Below are 19,845 nucleotides of genomic sequence, written 5' to 3'. Positions count from 1 at the left end.
TCTGTCCTAATCTTCCTTATCTTTCCACCTACACTTCTCCATTAGATATTCTCCTCCACTTCTGTGACTTCAAAACCCAGTTATATACTAATGACTCTCAAATGGGCCATCTCAAGTCCAAATCTCCCTCCTGACCTTCAGAGATATTGTTTCTATCTAATTCTAGATAACTCCATCAATGTTCCCACAGATTCCTTATACTCAACATTTCAGCTTCCCCTCAAACCTATTTTTTCGTTTACACTCTTTGTTCTAATGTATCACACCAAGCCAAAGACCTGAGTATAATCCTTGACTCTTTGCTTTCCCCCATCCCCATATCCAAGCAATGATCAAGTCCTAATGATTCTGTCTGAGATGTACCTTAAATCTATCATCCAGTTCTCTCCATTCTCACTGCCATTCCCCTAGACCAAATCATCTCCCCAGTACTAATATTGTTACCCTTAAATCTAGGTTTTATAACAGAGCCAGGGTGATCTTTCTAAAATATAGATGTGATCATGTCACCCTCTTTCTAAAAGCCTACAGTGGTTTTACACTGCTATCAGGATAAAGCCCAAATTCCTCGACATGGTTTACAAGGCCCAGCATCTGGTCTCCTACCCTGTCATCCAAATTACTACATGCTGCAGCCAAAGTAAGCTCTTTTTAGTCCCTTTAACAAGCCATGATCACTCTTACTCTAGCTATTTCCACAGGATTTTCCCTCCACATGATACATGCCTATCTGATGTCACCAGTGTTATCATGCTGTCAGTATTTCTTGACTAACATTTATGAATCCTTGTGTCACAGCTTAGATGTCCTATGCTCTCTAAATCAGGGTTCATTCTGCTCCCATAGCACACTACTTATCCATTTATCATACTCTATTATAGTTGCCTATTTCCTTGACTCTATTCCCCTTTTTGATCATAAGCACTGTGAGGGTTAAAAATGTACCTATTATGTCTCCAATGCCTTGAACGTTACCTGGCACAAAGCAGTCACTAAACAAAGAATGGTTGAATGATGAACAAATGAATGAAAAATAAGACATCAGATTAAATGTAGTACCAGTGGAAGGACATTTTACTTGTGGACTTCCTTTCCCTTGCTTTCTCCCCTTTCAAACACAGATAATAACAAGTAAGTTACCCTTCCCTTCAAAGAAGCCATTGCTTACAAAGGGCTAATTAGTCTATAGATACACACGACAGCTAAAGAGATTTCTGCCTGAACCTTTGTGTTCTTCATTTCTCTCTTCCCTCTTACATCAAAAATTTTCAAACTGAAACTTTAAATAGGCTTAAGAAAGACCAAGCATGTGCTGACTTTCTCTTGATCTGGCTGAAGTCCAGTCTGTGTTCCCAAGCCATCTACAAACTTGGTAGTATAGGTACATGGGATAAAAAAGAACCTATGATAACATTTTATTTGAACCAGAACTCTGAAACATTAATTAAAGCTGAGCACACCTGCTCTGAACTGCAAAGTCAGAGATTTATGTGAACTTATAAAGTTGAGGCTTTCTGACCTTTTATAGGATTTATATTTCCTTTGAATAAGCATTTCTTCTTTGTAACACAATATTAAAAAAAAAAAAGTTTATTTCAGTGACTAACCTGCTGGAATAAACAGACATGCTGTTCAGTTCCTTTATTGCATGGTCTTTATTCTTTTTACCCACTGCTTGTCAAATATTTAATTTAAGGTTTGGGGTGAAAATAAGCAGGCCCAACTAAGAGGCCTAGAATTTCTTGCCCTAAACTTAACTTGTTAATGTGGTGATCAAAAAGGATATCCATGCATTCAAACTCTACACTTAATGTAAGAGCATTTTAATCAAGTTATTCACAGATGTGCTCACTGTTTGGATCATATGGGCCACCTTATAGTAGCTTATCACAAGCAGGACTCGTTCAGTAACAATGTGTGTCCACGTGCACAGTGTTTTCAGATAAGACGGTTTTCAATCAAAGGAAGGCGTTCTGATTTAGAGATTCAGATGCTAATGCCTCTGGAAAGACAGGGTTCTGTGAGGCTGACACATGCAAGTTGGTTACCTTGGATAGGTTCATTCCCAGCACCGTGAGCGTCACCAAGCCAGCACAACAGACCAAAGCGCTGGAGCTGGAAAGGCCAGAACTTGGTGGGATGTTTCCATCCACCAAGCAATTCATTCCAGTCAGGTCACTAAGACCAAAGTGTTCCTAAGAATAGAGAGGAAAACAGCACTAGTATCTTTGGTAGTGGATTCAAGGAGCAGCAAAACGTTCCTTCATTCCCCAGAGAGCAAAAGTCTATCAATGGACGACTTATGCTATTTACCGAAGCTACTTGTGCAGCTGAATTTAGTTGAGCCTACACACAACATTTCATTTAATGGCTCTTGGCCACAGGGTACGGTAATCTGAAGATCACTTTTTTGGTCAACAAAAAGCTGCTGATCTACTTCCTAAAATTGCCTCGAATGATCTTTTTCTTGAGTTTTGATTGATTTGAACAAATATGGAAAAAATATTAAACAATTATAATTCAACTTCTCAAGTAGCAAGACAAGAAATACACAATAATTAGCAAGGCAGGTTAAATCTCTATGTAGCGCATCCTAACACTCTGTGATTGTAAAAGTCTAACACCAAGCAGTGGCTGGCTGTTTTACTTACAGAAAAACCTAGGCACCAAAAGATTAAGAGACTTTCCTAAGATCACGTATAGGGAGCTGGGCATAGGATCCAGGTCTCTGATTTCTGGTTCTGAAGTTCTCCACTGCAGTCAGAAACCTAGGCCAGCATCCTGTCACTGTGATTTAATGTAAGTTGGCTATCTGAGGAAATCCAGACTTTTACTAGAGTTTATAGATACAATTTAACCATATGGTAGCTTTCAAGACAGCCAAATTAGAATTCATCCACAAATGGGAATGCAGACTCTAAACAAAGCAGGGACTCTATTTCTGCAAATAGGAAAGCCCAAAGAAATAATCAGACTCTGATCTAAAGATGGAAAGCCCTAGAACACTTAGATAAATATCTAGGATGAGGACGCTTGGGGTGATATTATACCATAACCTTTGTAGTTCAGCATTAAAAATAAATTCAAGGCCACCTCCTCCTCAAGAAAAAGTACCATCATGTTTGCAAATCACTCAAACAGCTCAAGACCAAAGTATGAAATACTATTATATTACATAATTATGCATTTCATCATATGTATTATTCTAGGGAGATATTTCAATAAACTGGTTAGGATAACCAAAGTAACAACAAAACTCTGCAAATAAAAGACTGGTTTTTTCCTTAATTTTTTTTGTCCTTTTTTCCCTAAGCTGGCAAAACTCAGGCACCACAAAAGAAGAGATTCAGTTGGATGAACTTCTCTTCTTGATTTCAAGTCATCTAAAAATTTCCTTTCCAGAGATACAAACAAATTATAAACTGAAACACTCCTGCTGCCAATGCCCTTTCATAAAGAACATCAGACAGCTTGTTTAAAAAAAAATTCCTGGAGAATGCTATATATTTAACCATAAACTCATCCACAGGGTGTCTTGAATGTGAATCATACTTACAAACTTATCACGCAATGTTTAAATTAAAATGTACAACAGATTCAAAAAACGCAAATGGGTTTTGCCAAATTCTGTAACAGCTCTATCCCAAAAGGATAACATGTTTAATTTAATATAAACAGATTATCCTCTGGAACTTTCTAGTATTTGAGTTTGAAGTTTTCTGAACAGGCTAACATTGAAGTTACTTTTCTGCCAAAAATTCATTGTACAAACCTGCTTTCGCGGATACGTTGTCAAACCAAAAAGAAAGGCTTTAAGACCCGAAATGCTCAAAAACAGCACAAAGTAACATGCATTATTTAGGTCATTTTACGCATACGCTACAAAAAGGCATGTTATAAGGAAGATCAAACTGCACTTGCCAAGCAAATGCTTCCAAATACCCTAATTCCCACTAATACATTTGATAAGCCAAATGATCTGAAGATTTAAAACCTGCCAATAACTTTTCCCATAAATTATTACCATGAGTCTGGGGGGGTGGGGTGCGGAAAGAAAGCAAAAAATGAACGCAGGAACTCTAAGACTAGAATCACTATACTTAGAGTACAGGCCTACACGTCAGAAATAAACGTGAGGCATTTCTGTAATGGATATGCCACTGAGTCCTAGGCTAGTTGTGACAAAGTTTCAGACAGGATTGCCAGGCAGTGAGGAAGACAAGCTCTCCAAAACATGGATTTTAACAAACCCAATTGACTTAGCAAAGCAATTTTCTTTTTGTCCTTCATACTTTTTTTAACTAGGGGAGAAAGTGGGAATATTTCATTTTTCTTGTTCTTGCACATGACAAGAAAGATGTTCAAGGTAATTATTCAATGTTTCTAGGAAAATACTTATTCTAATAAATTTCACTACATCCTTTCTTTTAACCCCATTTGAGGTAGTAATAGCGATAGCAGTTACCTTTTATTGAATGCCTACTCTGTGTCAAGCACTGTGTAATCCTTGCAACAACTCTTTGTCTGGATAGCAATGACATCATTTTCCAGATAAATCTGAGGCTTAAGACTTAAATTACCACAGCTAGGTAGAGGTCCTCCTCAAAATCTTATTACATTATACACCTATATATCCCTAGAACAAAATGTAAATAATATTACTAGAATGTGTCCTTCAAAACAAAATTTTAACAAAGATTTAAAAACCAGAAAGATGTTTGCCAGAGGCATCTGATTTGTGCACAGCCACTACTGCCCCCGTGAACACTACCATATGAACAATCATTTCTACCCCATCCCCTGAAAGACACAAATTAGCAAAATAGAACAGAAGCATCAGTTAGTCTTGAAAGGAGATAAAAATGATACAGTAAATAAAATAAATCTTGATATGATATATATCATAATCTCAACTGCATTATAAGCCAATTTACCTGAATTCCTTTAAATCCACATAAGAAATAGTTGTGCCACAGAGGCTTGGTTTTGTCAATCTGAACGTTATTAGCACTAGTACTGAAGTCACTGCAAAAACAAAAGACACCATTAATTTCAGTCTAGAGGCCTGTGCTGCAACATCAATGGCTGGCTGCTGCCATCTTGTGCCAAGACGGTGATACTGAAATTTCATTTTCCACTTACTTTCAATATATGTACTTCACAGTCTACCCAAAAACAACAAACATCTCCAGCTGCTAAAAGTTAAGAAGAAGTTGTAGTGACCATAATAACTAAACTACTTCCAACTGATCCTTTTTATTTCCTGAAACAGAGGGGAGCCAATATATATTAGCATAATCTACACTACTTTTTATTTCACGATGGTCCTTGTTAAGCTGGTGTAAACCACATAACGGCTTATCCTTTGGGCCTGCTGTTTGGCACATCTCTAACTGAACAGAAGGACTCAAAGCTTTCTTTCCCCACACTCTCTGCCACCCATCTGATTTCACCATCTGCACAGTTTAAGAAAAAGAAAGCATGAGAAAAACAAATAGTGATTCTAATGCATCAAACTCACTGAATAAAATAAGATTCCATGAATCTATACTGATATAAATTAATAAATGAATAAATAGCTAAATGAAGGAGAAAAGAAAGCTCTTCCTTAGAGCAAAATGCCAGCTAATGGATATAGAAAACATGATGGAAATTGAAAAATCACTATTTGGTTAGCTCCAGGATAATTGTTTCAGGAATCACCAAAGGATACCAAAGTTAGTGAGTAAAAATTTGATGGGAAACAAGATATTTACATAGACTCAAAGTATTTCCCCACCAAATACTTACTGCAAAGGGAAAAAGTAGTAACTTTATGGTAAAGAAATCTGGCAGGCAACACCTTAAATAAATGATGAAAATTAACATTTCTAGTAAAGAGACATCATGTGTCTCCTTGATATCATGCACTGAGGACACAACAGTTGATATGTGGGAATTCTTTGTACTATTTTTGTGACTTCTTTGTAAGTCAAAAATTATCTGAGTATGGAAAATAAATGGGGCTGGCCCCATGGCCGAGTGGCTAAGTTCGAGTGCTCTGCTTCGGTGGCCCAGGGCTTCACCAGTTCGAATGCTGGGCATGGACATGGTACTGCTCGTCAAGCCATGCTGAGGTGGCATCCCACATGCCACGACTAGAAGGACCCACAACTATGTACCAGGGGACTTTGGGAGCAAAAGGAAAAAGAAAATCTTTTAAAAAAAAGAAAATAGATAAATAGGCTTCTAAATCAGCCAAAGGGCAAAAATATATTTTAAAAAAGGGGGGCATCAATAAAAAAGTGAGGAAATAAGCAACATTCCCAATATTGTCTGAGTACTGTTCATATAACTTACCAAATACCTACTACTATGTGCCAGTCACTGTAGTAGGTGCCTTCCATGCACTATCATTACTCAATAACATGGACACATCATCTCCTAAGAAAAATATTTAATGACCACATAAGTATGTAAGGCATTCAGAGGAATATAAAAGTAAACGGGCTTATCTTTTAAGCATCTGTAATCTAGCTGAGACAATATGAACACAAGTCACTACCACACATCACTGTCATGTGATGATGTGTAATATGGGGTGGGATATAAGACCAAGAAGGCATCATTTCTACAGTCAGCATATTAGGGTGCAGAGGAGAAGCCTTCCCGGAGGCTCAGAGAGGTTTAGTGATTCTCCAAGGATACACACAGTCTGACTCCAGCTCACAAGTACTTTGCTGTCACCACAGAAGTTAAAATATATTGCCCACAGCCAACAACAGGTCACAGAACTTGGAAAGCAGATAAAGTTATGTTAGCAAAACCGACTGGGTTCTGTTCCTAGCTAAGCAGAGATCTTGAAAGTCACCACAAAGAAAAGAAAACCTGGAAGGAGTGGGGGGTATGGGTGGTGGTATATTAGGGAAAGTAGAAGGGAAAATTTGAACAGGTGTAGGAAGTTAGGCAAGAAACAACCAGGAAAAAGCTGAAAAGTGCCAGCTCCTACAGAACTAGAAACATAGCTTAAGTCTGTCGTCGAAAAAACTTCTCTTTGATTAGTTATTTCACGTTTGCTCTTTCCAGCATCCCAGTCTTGCCTCTCTGCCTAGTCTTTTCCTAAGGTTCAAAAACAGGCATTCTTTTTCCCACCAACCCTCATTGCTGCGTGACATCACCAATCTGCTTTCTCCACTCTTGCACCCGAGTTACAGAATGCTAAGGAAAAAGACCTGAAAATGAGCAGACATGACTCATTACATTGATACTTTTCCACTTACACATTTTATTCATTCATTCACTGGTTCTTCCAACCAACATTTGCCCAGTGTCTACTCTGAGTGTGTCAGGCACTGGACTAGACCATTTATAATAACAATATCATCAAAAAATAAATACTTAAAATTAAAGAAAATTTTCACAAAAGGTGTGCAAGACATGTACCCTGAAAACAACAAAATATTTCTGAGAGAAATTGAAGAAGACCTAAATAAACAGAGAAATATATACCACGTTCATGGATTGGAAGAGTAAATATTGTTGAGATGTCAATTCTTCCCGAATTGATCTATACATTCACTGTAACCCCAATAAAAATCCCATCATGCTTTTCATAGAAATTGAATAGCCGATTGTAAAATTAATAAGGAAAGGCAAAAGATCTAGAATAGCCAAAACAAATTTGAAAAAGAAACAATATCAGAGGATTTATACTATCTGATTTCAGGACTTCTTATAAAGCTACAGTTTTCAGATAGTGTGGTATTGACCTAAAGATAGACAAATACATCAATGGAACAGAATAGAGTCCAGAAGTAGACCCATACATATATTGCCAATTGCTTCTCAACAAAGGTGTCAAGATAATTCATCAGGAAAAGATAATTTTTCCAACAAATAGTGGGAAACAATTGGATAGCCATATGCAAAAAAGTAAACCTCAACTCTTATCTCATGCCACATACAAAAATTAGCACAAAATGGATCACAGACCTAAATGTAAGAGCTAAAGTTATAAAACTGCTGGAAGAAAACATTGGAAAAAATTTTAGTGATGTTGGATTTGACAACAGTTTCTTAAATACAGTCAAAAACTATAAACTATGAAAGAAAAAGAATCAATAAATAGGACTTCACCAAAGTCAAAAACTATTCTTCTTAAAAAGACACTCAGAGAAAAGAAAAATCCAAGCCACGGACTGGATGAAAGTACTCGCAAAATATACATCACAAAGAACTTGTGTCTACAATATATAAGAAACTTACAGGGCAACCATAGAAGATGAAAAACCTACTTAAAAATGAGCAAAAGAGGGGCCAGCACGCTGGCGTAGTGGTTAAGCTCGCATGCTCTGCTTTGGCTGCCCAAGGTTCACTGGTTCAGATCCCAGGCACAGACCTACACACCGCTTATCAAGCCATGCTGTGGAGGGCATCCCACATATAAAGTAGAGGAAGATGGGCACGGCTGTTAGCTCAGGGCCAATCTTCCTCAGCAAAAAGAGGAGGATTGGTGGCAGATAAAAGCTCAGGGCAAATCTGTCTCAAAAAAAAAATTGGCAAAAGATTTGAACAGACTCTTCAACAAAAAAGATATCTAGATGGCAGATTAGTACATGAAAATATGTTCAACATCATTAGTTAGAAAAATTAAAATTAAAAGCCATGTGTGTGATACTACTACACATTTATGAGAGTGGCTAAAATTTAAAAAGAGATGTTAGCAAAGATGTGGAGCAACTGGAACTCTCATATACTGGTGCTGGGAAGGTAAAATGGTACAACCACTTTGGGAGACAATTAGGCAAGTTCTTAAAAAGGTAAACCAAAGTGTCCACTCCTAGGTGTTTACCCAAGAAAAATGAAACACTTGTACACAAATAATCATAGCAACATTATTCATAATAATCAAAAACTGGAAACGATCTAAATACCCATCAATGGTGAATAGATAAACAAATTATGGTGTCTACATGCTATGAATGCTACATAACATGTGGACAATTCTGGGAGGCATGCTGTGTACTTCCTAGGGATCCTGGTGGAATGAAGCCTCTTACGTACAGCAGGGGCGACCTGCCTTGATAATTCACCTCTGCTTCCCTAACTCGTTCTCCATGCTCTTTCACTACCGCTCCTGGTATCATTTCCCACGTACTCTACTTTCAGCCAAGTCTGTCTCAGGCTCTGCTTTTGTGACAAAAATAAAACTGAAACCATGCATTCATCACGGTGGGAATGATTAAGAGAATTTTAGTAAATCAATACGACATTTACTATGCACTGAGTTTTAAATGTTTACAAACAATGACACGAAGTTGTGTTTTGAGATAATGTAAGGTTTTCTTCGAAGGGTCCAAAATGTACATGAGATATATTCTCAATCATGCAAAATAAATGGGAAAAAATATCTTATACAGTAAATTCCATATAAAAGTCAGGAATTTCTGCATCTCCCACAACCTGGTATAGTGCCTTATCAAAGGCACACATACAGCATTTGCTGAATGAACGAGCATTGCTGCAGGCAAACTGTCCAATAAACAATAAGCCAAAAATATAATGTGCCAATTACATGCTAAAATCTTTTTTTGTAGTTAGCAAATCAAATCCATCGTAATATATTATAAGCAAGTAGGGCTTATCCTAGAAATGCAAAGAGAGTTCAACATTAGAAAATCCATCAGTGTAACTCATAATATATTTTTTTATCTATTATGCCCCAGACTCTAAGTTTGACACTGAGGCTAGATAGAGCATTTGGAGAGGGACCAGTACCTGAAGGCTCAGAGCTTACTTACAATCTGCTGGGGGATACAGGCAAGTAGGCAGATAGTGATAACACAGCGTGGTCAGACACTGTGACAAGAGAATTAGAGGGTGTTCTGGGAACACAAGAAAAGCACCAGCCCTGACTTTGCTGGAGATAGTCACCTCAATAAATGATAAATACCTTGTGGGTGAGACAGAGTTATTTTCATCTTTCTGTGGCCCAGTAGCTAAAACAACATCAGACACATGTTGAGTCTTCAGCAAATGTTTCTTAAACGAACGAGCAATTGACAAAATGAACGAATATCAAATAGTAGCCTTAGATTCTTTTGGAAGTCAGATACAAATTTTCAATAAATTAAATTATTTATTATAAATTTGATGTCTCCCAAAGAGTTCATTTGGGTACAAATACAACCACACACACACACACCCCCTATTACGCGCAGTAGCAATCCTAAATACTCACGGGTATAAGGGATTGGTATTGGCCAGTTGGAGAGTGTGTGTTTTCACAGGTTCCACAGCTATCAACATATCTTGTTCTACAGCCATAGGAAGAACTGAATATCCACAGTAATCTATATGCTCCCCTAGAAAAAAGAGAAAGCATTTTTTATCACTGCTAGCATATGAAACAAAAACTCAAGTAAGTTGACATACAGGAAAAACTTGGCCATGAGCCAGGTTTTAACAGAAAATAAAAATACTACGGGCAGAAAGTGGTTTAGTTTTCTTTTTCTCCCAGACATCTGAGCCAGGACTTCTGCTAAGTATATTAGTTATTAGCTTCTGTTAATTTTTAGATTTATTTAAATTGTCACACTTTTTTTTCCACTTTCTAATTCATAAAGATCATCCTCAAATATTTATGTTTTGTGACAGTAAATTCCATATAAAAGTCAGGAATTTCTATATCTCGCACAAACTGGTATAATGCCTTATCAAAGGCACACATAAAGTATGAAGAAAAGCTAGATGTTGGGCACATAGAAGTTCTTTATATTGTTCCAACTATTTTTCTGTATGTTTACATTTTCCATTATAGAAAGTCTTCTTTTTAATCCTCCTTCGACCCCTGGATTTATCTCAGCTCCTCATCTTATTTCCACTTGATAAAACCTACTTGTTCTTCAGGTCATCACACTTATAAAAGTAAGGAATTATAGAGTTTCCCCGTATTCTTCTAATCCAACAAGCAAATGTAAAACCATCAAAATTACTTACTACAATCTAAAAATTTAACCTGAAGTACAGAAAAATATTTTTATCTCTCATGAAAACAATATTAACAGTGAGGCTTCAAAAAATTTTTAAGTTTTAAAAATGAATGGACAAAATTAACATTAATAACATGGACTGGGAAAGATAGTGTTGCTTATGTAAAAGCTTATATTGCTATAGTAGATCTATTCTATTCTAGAATATATATATATTGTATTTTTTCAGTTCTCCTGGGAAAAATTAGGGGCAAAAATGTATTAATAAAAATTTGGATCTTGGGCCCAGCCCAGTGGTGTAGTGGTTAAGTTCGCATGCTCCACTTCGGCAGCCCGAGGTTCACAGGTTCAGATCACAGGTGTGGACCTACACACCACTCATCAAGCCATGCTGTGGCAGGTGTCCCACTTTTACAAAATAGTGGAAGATTGGCACAGATGTTAGCTCAGGGCCAATCTTCCTCAAGCAAAAAGAGGAGGATTGGCAACAGATGCTGCCTCAGGGACAATCTCCCTCTCCAAAAATAAAAAACAAAAAGTGTGCATATTACCAGATGAGGAAAAAATTAAAAGAAGGAACTTTTGAAATACCTATTATGTTGACTCTTCCTGGTGCTCGAACATAAAACTTGGGAATGGATCCAAACTTAGAGTTAAACATCTCCTTTAGCTTCAATAATCTGAAAACAAGAGTAGAATATTTCAGAATATCTGTATAATAGAAAAATCCTTAAGATACACACACACACACTCACATTTCATATACCTACCACCATTAATTAAGCCTAAAAAAAATAAAAGCAAAATCTTTTACTGATATATTTTCTCGAAAACCCCAGGATGAAACATTACTATAACACCCTAAGTGACACAAAAGTATAGCTAAGCACACAGAAGAGTAAAAAGTTAAGATTGACACATCCAACCGAAAAAACTATTTCCTTCAATTATGAAGAATGTAACTTTCTGTATAATTTTTCAATGACATTCAGAGAACTCCTTTATACAAAAAGAAGCCACATGGGGCAGCGTATCAGTTTCTCGGGCTGCCATAATAGAGTGCCAGAGACCGCGTGACTTAAAACAGCAGACGTTTATTGTCTCACAGTTCTGGAAGCTAGAAGACCAAAATCCGAGTGTTGGCAGGGCCACACGCCTCTGAGACCTGTAGCCGAGCATCCTTCCTTCCCTCTCTATTTCCTGGTGGTGACCATGAATCCTTGGCATTCCTTGGCTTGCAGTTACATCACTCCAATCTCTGCCTGTCATCCCATGGAATTCTCCCTGTGGGTCTCTATCTGCGTCTCTGTTTTTCCTTCTTATAAGGACACTGGCCTTAGTGGATTAGGCCCCATCCTAATTGAGTATGATCTCATCTTAATTTGATTACATAGGTAAAGATGCTAGTCCAAACAAGGTCACATTCTGAGGTTCCAGGACATGAATTGGGGAAGGCAGGGACACTGTTCAATCCAGTGCAGGTAGCCAAATGAAAACTACACTGGATAACAGGAGACCACAGTTCTAATTCCAATGGAGCCTCTAATTCAAAGCCAAAGTTTGGCAAATCATTTTCCCTTGGCCTCTCTTCTGTAAAATTAGGGAATTTGAACTACATATTCCTCATAAGTCCCCTCCAGATCCAAAATTCTTATAATAGATTTAATAATTGTATACTGTTAAATCATCTCAAGGCAGTTCTATGAATGTCCCCCACTGTTTGTAGTCTCACATCACATTGCGTCTGAGTAATAACAGCAGGACAATAAATATTTATTAAAGTCTACCATATTCAAGACACTGATTAATTAATTGATCTTAAAGATTAACTAATTGCAAGAAACAGAAAATCACACCAAGAAAAGCTCCAGAAAAAAGGAAATTTCTTATAAGGTTAGAAAGATATGTTGAATATTCTTGGAAGTTATTCAAGACGGCCTCCTAGGAATTGACAGCCTTCAGAAACTCTATTTATATCAGTGTCTTTGGCTTTCTATTTTCATGTCTCATTCTCTCATCCCTCCAAAACGCCATCACCACTTCTCTCTACTCAGTGCTCTTCACATTCCAGTTGCCTCTGTGAATCTCTTAGTCTCTCCTACTCCATACCTTCAGTTTTCATGACATTGAGCCCTCAATTCTATGAGACTTAACAGTTCCAGTGCCCTATACTTTCTGATTAAGTCTCTGTGTCCCTTAATTCAAATTCTCAAAAAAGATAATCTGGTTGGCAGAGTTTAGGTCCTGTACCCATCCGGGGCCAATTATTTTTGGCCAAGAGGGTAAGGATATTTGGTACAAACAAGGTCACTTGTTTTAGTTACAAATACATTCGCTTGGGTTCACCCCTTCAGCAGAGGCTGTGGGTGACAACAGAAGATATGGGCAAAGAGACAATAACTGATATCACTATCATTCAAGATACATCTACTGGACTCCCAGGCAGATGTGGATAGTGGTGGCTGCCTAAATCTGAGTCTCCTCATTTATCCTCCAAAACAATTAAAACAAGAACAAATAAATGATACAAAGCCCATATCTTTAGTATAAGTAGAAGACAGAAGGCACAAACTTTAAATTACCTACAAGTGAAAAAGAAAGGAAAGAAGGGAGGAAGAAAAAAAGAAAACCACTGTGAGACACTGGAAAAAGAAACTCGGTAAAAGAGAAAAGAGGAGAGCCAGCAAAGCTAAGATTAATCTAAGAACACCACCAGAAAGAAGAAGTCCACCCATCTAAAAATGGGAGGTGTGGGAGAAGAAAAGACGAAAATAGAATAAACTCACTGATTACTCTGTAGGCAATAGGTAAAAGTTAAAAGATAGCATTAAGCATGACAAAGCAATAATTTTTTTTTAAGTTATGATACAGGCACATGCAAGGATATTATTAAACCACTAAACAAACAAAAATGCTCTAGGAAGATCATGGCCTGTGCAGTCAGGTAGACCTGGGCTCAAACCCCTTTCCTACCACATGATGAAATTCTTTAACTTCATTCAACTTGATATGGGGTAGAAATACGTATCCATAGAGTTATTTGGAAAATTAAACAAGATAGTGGAAAAACAGTGTCTAGCCTAGGGCTGGCATAAAGGACTCGTTTAATAAATGGCAGTTATTATTATCTCCTGGTTCCTGGGTTCAGGACTGTTTATACTCTGAAGCATATAAATAAGAATTCACTAGAAGCAATCAGAGACAGTAGGTAATTAAATCTTTAGCTTGTATTAGGACTGCAAGTGCTGGTAGAGCACTGGGGTGACTCTATTGATGCTGTTGATAAAACTTGGTGCTCTCTGGGGACTGGCCCCATGGCCAACTGGTTAAGTTCGCGCGCTCTGCTGCAGGCGGCCCAGTGTTTCCTTGGTTCGAATCCTGGGCGCAGACATGGCACTGCTCATCAAAACATGCTGAGGCAGCATCCCACATGCCACAACTAGAAGGACCCACAACGAAGAACATACAACTATGTACTGGGGGGCTTTGGGGAGAAAAAGGAAAAAAATAAAATCTTTTTAAAAAAAAACAAAAAACAAAACTTGGTGCTCTCTGACCTGCAATTTTCATTTTACAGATAAGAGTTGAAACAACTCAGGTTATTTGCCAGATTCTAGATAGAATTACTTAAAATGTTTGTGTTTTTCAATGAAAAAAATAAACTGACAAAGCAGATAGTAAAAGTTTAAATAAGAAAAGCCCACTGTTCTCTCAGGGCATTAAAAAAGATATATAAGTACAAAGGTAACCAAAAGAACAAAAATATGAATCTTCCTAAATACCAAAGAAATTTCAAAAATGAAAGAGCAAAGAAAACAAATAGATACAGAAAAACAGAAACAATATCACATCATATAATTATAAAGCAAGATGGTTGGTTGAAATCAAACATACCAGTCAAGTCAATAAATGTGAAATGGGCCTACCTCACCTATGAAAAGAAAAAGATTTGCAGTTGGCTCCACAAACAAGGCTGAACTATATGCTGTCTACAGACACAACTAACACTGAGTGATTCAGAAAATCAAATATCGAGGAAGAGGCAAAGTTAATCCAGGCAAATGGAAACAGTAAGAAAAAGAGGTAGGAATCCTCATAGCAGGCATCATAGAAGGTAAGCCAAAGAGCATCAAAGTGCATAGAGGGAAAATCCTTAATGCTGAGAACCACAATTTAAAATGAAGATAACAGTTAAGAAAGGCCCCAAGTGAAACTGCAGCCGCTTTTATAAGGCGAAAACTATAGGCAATGTAAGGAAATATACATAGAAATACAATAATAATAAGAGACTATAATATATCTTCTCAGCATAAAAACAGATTGGGTGGACAAAAGAAAGATTATAACAACAAAATTGATAAAGTAGATTTTATGAAAGTATACATACATTTAACATTATACCCTGATAATAGGGAATATATAACTTCTCAAGAGCATGTGGAATATTCAGAAATATTGACCACATATCAGGTCACAAAGAAAACATCTATAAACTTCATAAGGTAAAAGGACTAAAAACAACACTCTGTACTCAAGGTAATAAAACTAGAAATTATTAACAAGATCAAACCACAAAAAAGGCCTCCAACATGCAACTTTTTAAAGTGTCTTTTAACTCTTGAATAAAAAGGGAAATGAACTAAAAAACCAGGTCAAAATGAACTGAAAAACCAGTTCAGAGAAAGGGAAATGAACTGAAAGCATAGAATTTCTTAACATAATAATAATAATATTAAAAGCACTATATATCAAAATCTATGAGATACAGTTAAAGCAGTCAGGGAAACCTATAGCCCTAACACTTTTATCAATGAAAATGAAAGAACAATAATAAATGAATTAAATTCTCTGCTCAATAAGCTATAAAAAACCCAACAAAACAAACAAAAAGAAAGCACAAGGAAAGACTCAAAAAAGATAAAAGTAGAAAGTAATGATGCGGGGAGTAGAAAAACAGTAGACCTAATTAACAAATGAAAATCCTACGTTTTTAGAAAAAAATTGACAAAATAGACAAACCACTGGCTAATGAATTATGAAAATGGGGGATGATAAAGTACCAATATACAAAATAAGGAATGACAAGGTGGAAATAATATTAAACAGAAGAATTTTTTTTTTCTTTTTGAGGAAGATTAGCCCTGAGCTAACATCTGCCAATCCTCCTCTTTTTGCTGAGGAAGACTGGCCCTGAGCTAACATCCGTGCCCATCTTCCTCTACTTTATACATGGGACACCTACCACAGCATGGTGTGCCAAGTGGTGCCATCTCCGCACCCAGGATCGGAACTGGCGAACCCCGGCGGCAAGAAGCAGAACATGAGAACTTAACTGCTGCGCCACTGGGCCACCCCCTTGAAGAAATTTTTAAAATCACAAAAGACTACTTTGTAGATCTCTATCCAAATAAATTTGAAATTGTAATAAAGAATCTGACTCCATTGCTTGATGTTTGACTGCTAGCAGCTTTTTTTCTTCTTCTTTTCTGCCCAAAGCCTGCCAGTATGTAGTAGTATATTCCAGTTGCAGGTTCTCCTAGTTGAGCTGTATAGGACGCCACCTCAGCATGGCTTGATGAGCGGTGCCACGTCCACGCCCAGGATCCAAACTGGTGAAACACTGGGCCACCGAAGCAGAGGACGAGAACTTAACCACTTGCCACAGGCCAGCCCCTACTAGCAGCTTTTAAGCTTCAACTGTCCCACTGCCCCTTTCTGCCTCACAGCAAGCAAGCTGATAAAAAAGCCCAGGTGCTCTGTCTTTTGGCACTGGTCAAACCACACCACACATACAAATCTCTATCCAAGCTCTATCTCCTAACCACCATAAAAACCTCAAGCTAATCTCTGTTCCTTCCTCTCTCAAGCCATTTTTGGCCAGGTTGCGTGGCTTGCTCTGCCCTCCCCAGAAAGCCTCATTATGTGAATAATAAGCCTTTTCATACCCTCTTGTTTGTGAGGTATTATCAGTCTCAACATCCAAACCAAATTTTTGGGTGGGGGTCCTGTGGGATGGCCACAACAGAAATCCTAGAGGAAATGGATAATTTCCTAGGAAAATACAATTTACAAAAACAGACCCATTTCCACAGAAGAAGTAAATAAATTTATCAAAGAACCACCCCACAAATATGCTTCAAGCCCAGATGTTTTCACAAGAGAATTCTGCCCAAGCACGAACCTTAGATAGCCCACATGTTCCAAAAGTTGTTCCAGAGCACTGAAAAATAAAGGAAAACTGTGTAATTCTTGTTATGAAGAAAGTGGAATATTGATGCCTAAACTAAATATAGCCTAAGAGAATACAACTACAGACAAATGTCACTTACAAATATTGATGCAAAAGTACTTAAAAAAGTATTAGCAAACATATGACAACACCACATTAAGAAAATAATTCATGCCAAGTGGGGTTAACTCCAGGAATGCAAAGTTAAAAATACTAAGAAAATTCATTAAAACAATATATCAAATTAAACATAAGGGGAAAAAAACCGTAAGATTACCTCTATAGATGCTGAAAAGCCTCTAATAACATTCATTCCTGAAAGTGTTTCTCTTAATATGATTATATATATCTTGGTATTAAATCCAACAGTTACTTAATGGAGAAACACTAGAGACATTTCTACTAAGATTAAAAACAAGACAAAAATTTCCACTATCTCCACATCTAATCCACACTATACTGGAGGTATTAGCCAATGCAATTAGACAAGAGAAATCAAAAAAGAAGAAGTAAAACTATCTCTATTTGGAGATGATATGGTAGGATGCCTGGAAAATCCCAGAGAATCAATGATAAAACCAACTTAAACAATAAAAGAATTCACTAAGACAGCCGGATGTAAAATGAATATACAAACATGAATAGCTTTCATATGCAAAAACAATGACCAATTAGAGGCTATAACGGTAGAGAAAACCTTGTTCATGATAGCAACAAAGAAGACTAGATATTTAGGATTAAACTTAACAAGAAATGTGCAAAACTTATTTGAGGAAAGCTTTAAAACACACTTGAAAGACATAAAATAGACTCAAAGAAATGGAAAGACACCCCTTGTTCCTGGATAAGATGATTCAACATGAAGATAGTTCTCCCCAAGTTAATTTATAAATTGAATGCAACCCTCTAGAATTGCCAACAAGCTTTTCTTATGGAGGTAAACACACTGATACAAAAAAATTACGTGGAAAACAAATATGCAGGAACAGTGGGGAAAACATTAAAAAAGAAAAACTCTGAGGGAGGAGCAACCCTACCTAAGATTAAACATACTCTAAAGCCTCCATAATGAAAACAATGGGGTACCAGCACATAAGTAGACAGGCAGACTTCAGTAGAATAAGTGTCCAGAATAGGTGCAAGTACATGCAGAAATTTAGTATATGATGAATGTGGCATCTTCATGAGGCAAAGATGAACTTTTTAATAAAAAGGGCTAGTACAACTGGTTAAACTTTTGGGAAAGATAAAGTTAGGTTCATATCTTACACAAGAATAAACCTTAAATGGATCAGGAGTCTAAATGAAAAAAAGAAAACCATACAGCTCTAGAAGAAAACACAAGTGAATTTCAGTACAACACAAGCATAGGGGGAAGGTTTTCTAACTATGATTCAAAATTCGAAAGCAATTTTTTTTTAATTTGATTACATAAAAATTTTTAAAAACTTTTGCATGGCACAACTATCATAATCAAAGTGAAAAGACAACCAGCAAGCTAAGAGAAAATATTTACAAATGTTACAGGTATAGTCCTTATATTTTTTTTAAAAAACTCTTAAAAATTGTGTGAAAAAAAGCCAAAACTATGCAAAAGATATGAACAGAAAATTCATAGTAAAAGGTAGTTTATAAATGGACCTTAAACATATGAAATTAAAGAATGAATTAGTACACTGAGATACTATAAGACTGGTGAAGATTAAAAAGTTAACCACACATCTCATTGGTGAGGTTCCATGGAAAGAGGCACTCTTCTGCATTGGGTTGGGAATGCAAACTGGTACCACACGTTTGAAGGGGTGTCAGGCAATATCTAACAAAAATACACTGGCATTCATTTTTACCCAGCAATCCTATGTCTAAGAATTTACCCTGAAGGTATATCTCCAACAATATGAAAATACACATGCATGAGATGATTCATTGCAGACTTGTTTATAATTGCAAAATACTGGAAATAACCTAAACACTCTTACATAGGAGACTATTTGCATAAAGTATGGCCTATTTACAAAATGAAGCACTTACAAAACTATAAAAAAGAATATAATTTCTAGAAATTTTTATCAAGTTTTCTTATAATAAAGAAGCAAAGTGTGATGCTGAGATGACCTAGAAGCATTAACATTCCAGTAGCAACGAGCATCCCTAGTGTTCAGATCTTGGTTTAAAAAGAAAGCAGAGCTCTTTAAAGAAATGATTCTAGAGCTGGGGCAGAGAAAATACAATGTAAACCTGGAACATCTTGCTGTGCCAGACAGTAAGGAAGTGCTCTAACAATGATAGTGATATGCCAGAAAGACACAGGAAGCCCACATAAGGATGGTCCCACTGCCCAAACCTGGAACAATTTGAGCAGCAAAATAGTAATAACAATAACGTATTATAACCCATAGAATAAAATAAAAATAGATGAGCCCATACTGACATAAATAAATGGAAAAATGGGGGAAATATTTTCTTCATTAGAATGTCAAATAGGAAATGTAAGTAATATGAAAAAACTAGAAAATCACCATTTGGTGACCATCATAGTAATAATTAATTCAAGCAAGGATCATCAATGGATGCTCAAACCAGTAAATGAAAGTTTGATAAGAAACAGAATATTAAAATATTCTTAAAAGTATTTCACCAAAAGAT

General features: G+C 36.7%; 1 protein-coding gene across 2 annotated transcripts in view; it reads right to left on the bottom strand.

Moving 5' to 3' along the window:
• GALK2 (galactokinase 2) overlaps window positions 1-19,845 on the bottom strand; it is a 118,266-nt gene that overhangs the window by 80,803 nt on the left and 17,618 nt on the right. For both annotated transcript variants that reach the window (XM_046654498.1, XM_046654497.1), the window contains exons 2-5: window positions 11,562-11,650; window positions 10,220-10,343; window positions 4,935-5,025; window positions 2,049-2,195 (exon numbers count right to left, since the gene is read on the bottom strand). In XM_046654498.1, coding sequence (XP_046510454.1) covers window positions 2,049-2,195; window positions 4,935-5,025; window positions 10,220-10,343; window positions 11,562-11,650 — 451 coding nt within the window. The remainder of the gene's footprint in view (window positions 1-2,048; window positions 2,196-4,934; window positions 5,026-10,219; window positions 10,344-11,561; window positions 11,651-19,845) is intronic.

Source organism: Equus quagga, chromosome 2, assembly GCF_021613505.1.
Source record: "Equus quagga isolate Etosha38 chromosome 2, UCLA_HA_Equagga_1.0, whole genome shotgun sequence".
Lineage (NCBI taxonomy): Eukaryota > Metazoa > Chordata > Mammalia > Perissodactyla > Equidae > Equus > Equus quagga.
This window is presented reverse-complemented; position numbering and strand designations above follow the sequence as displayed.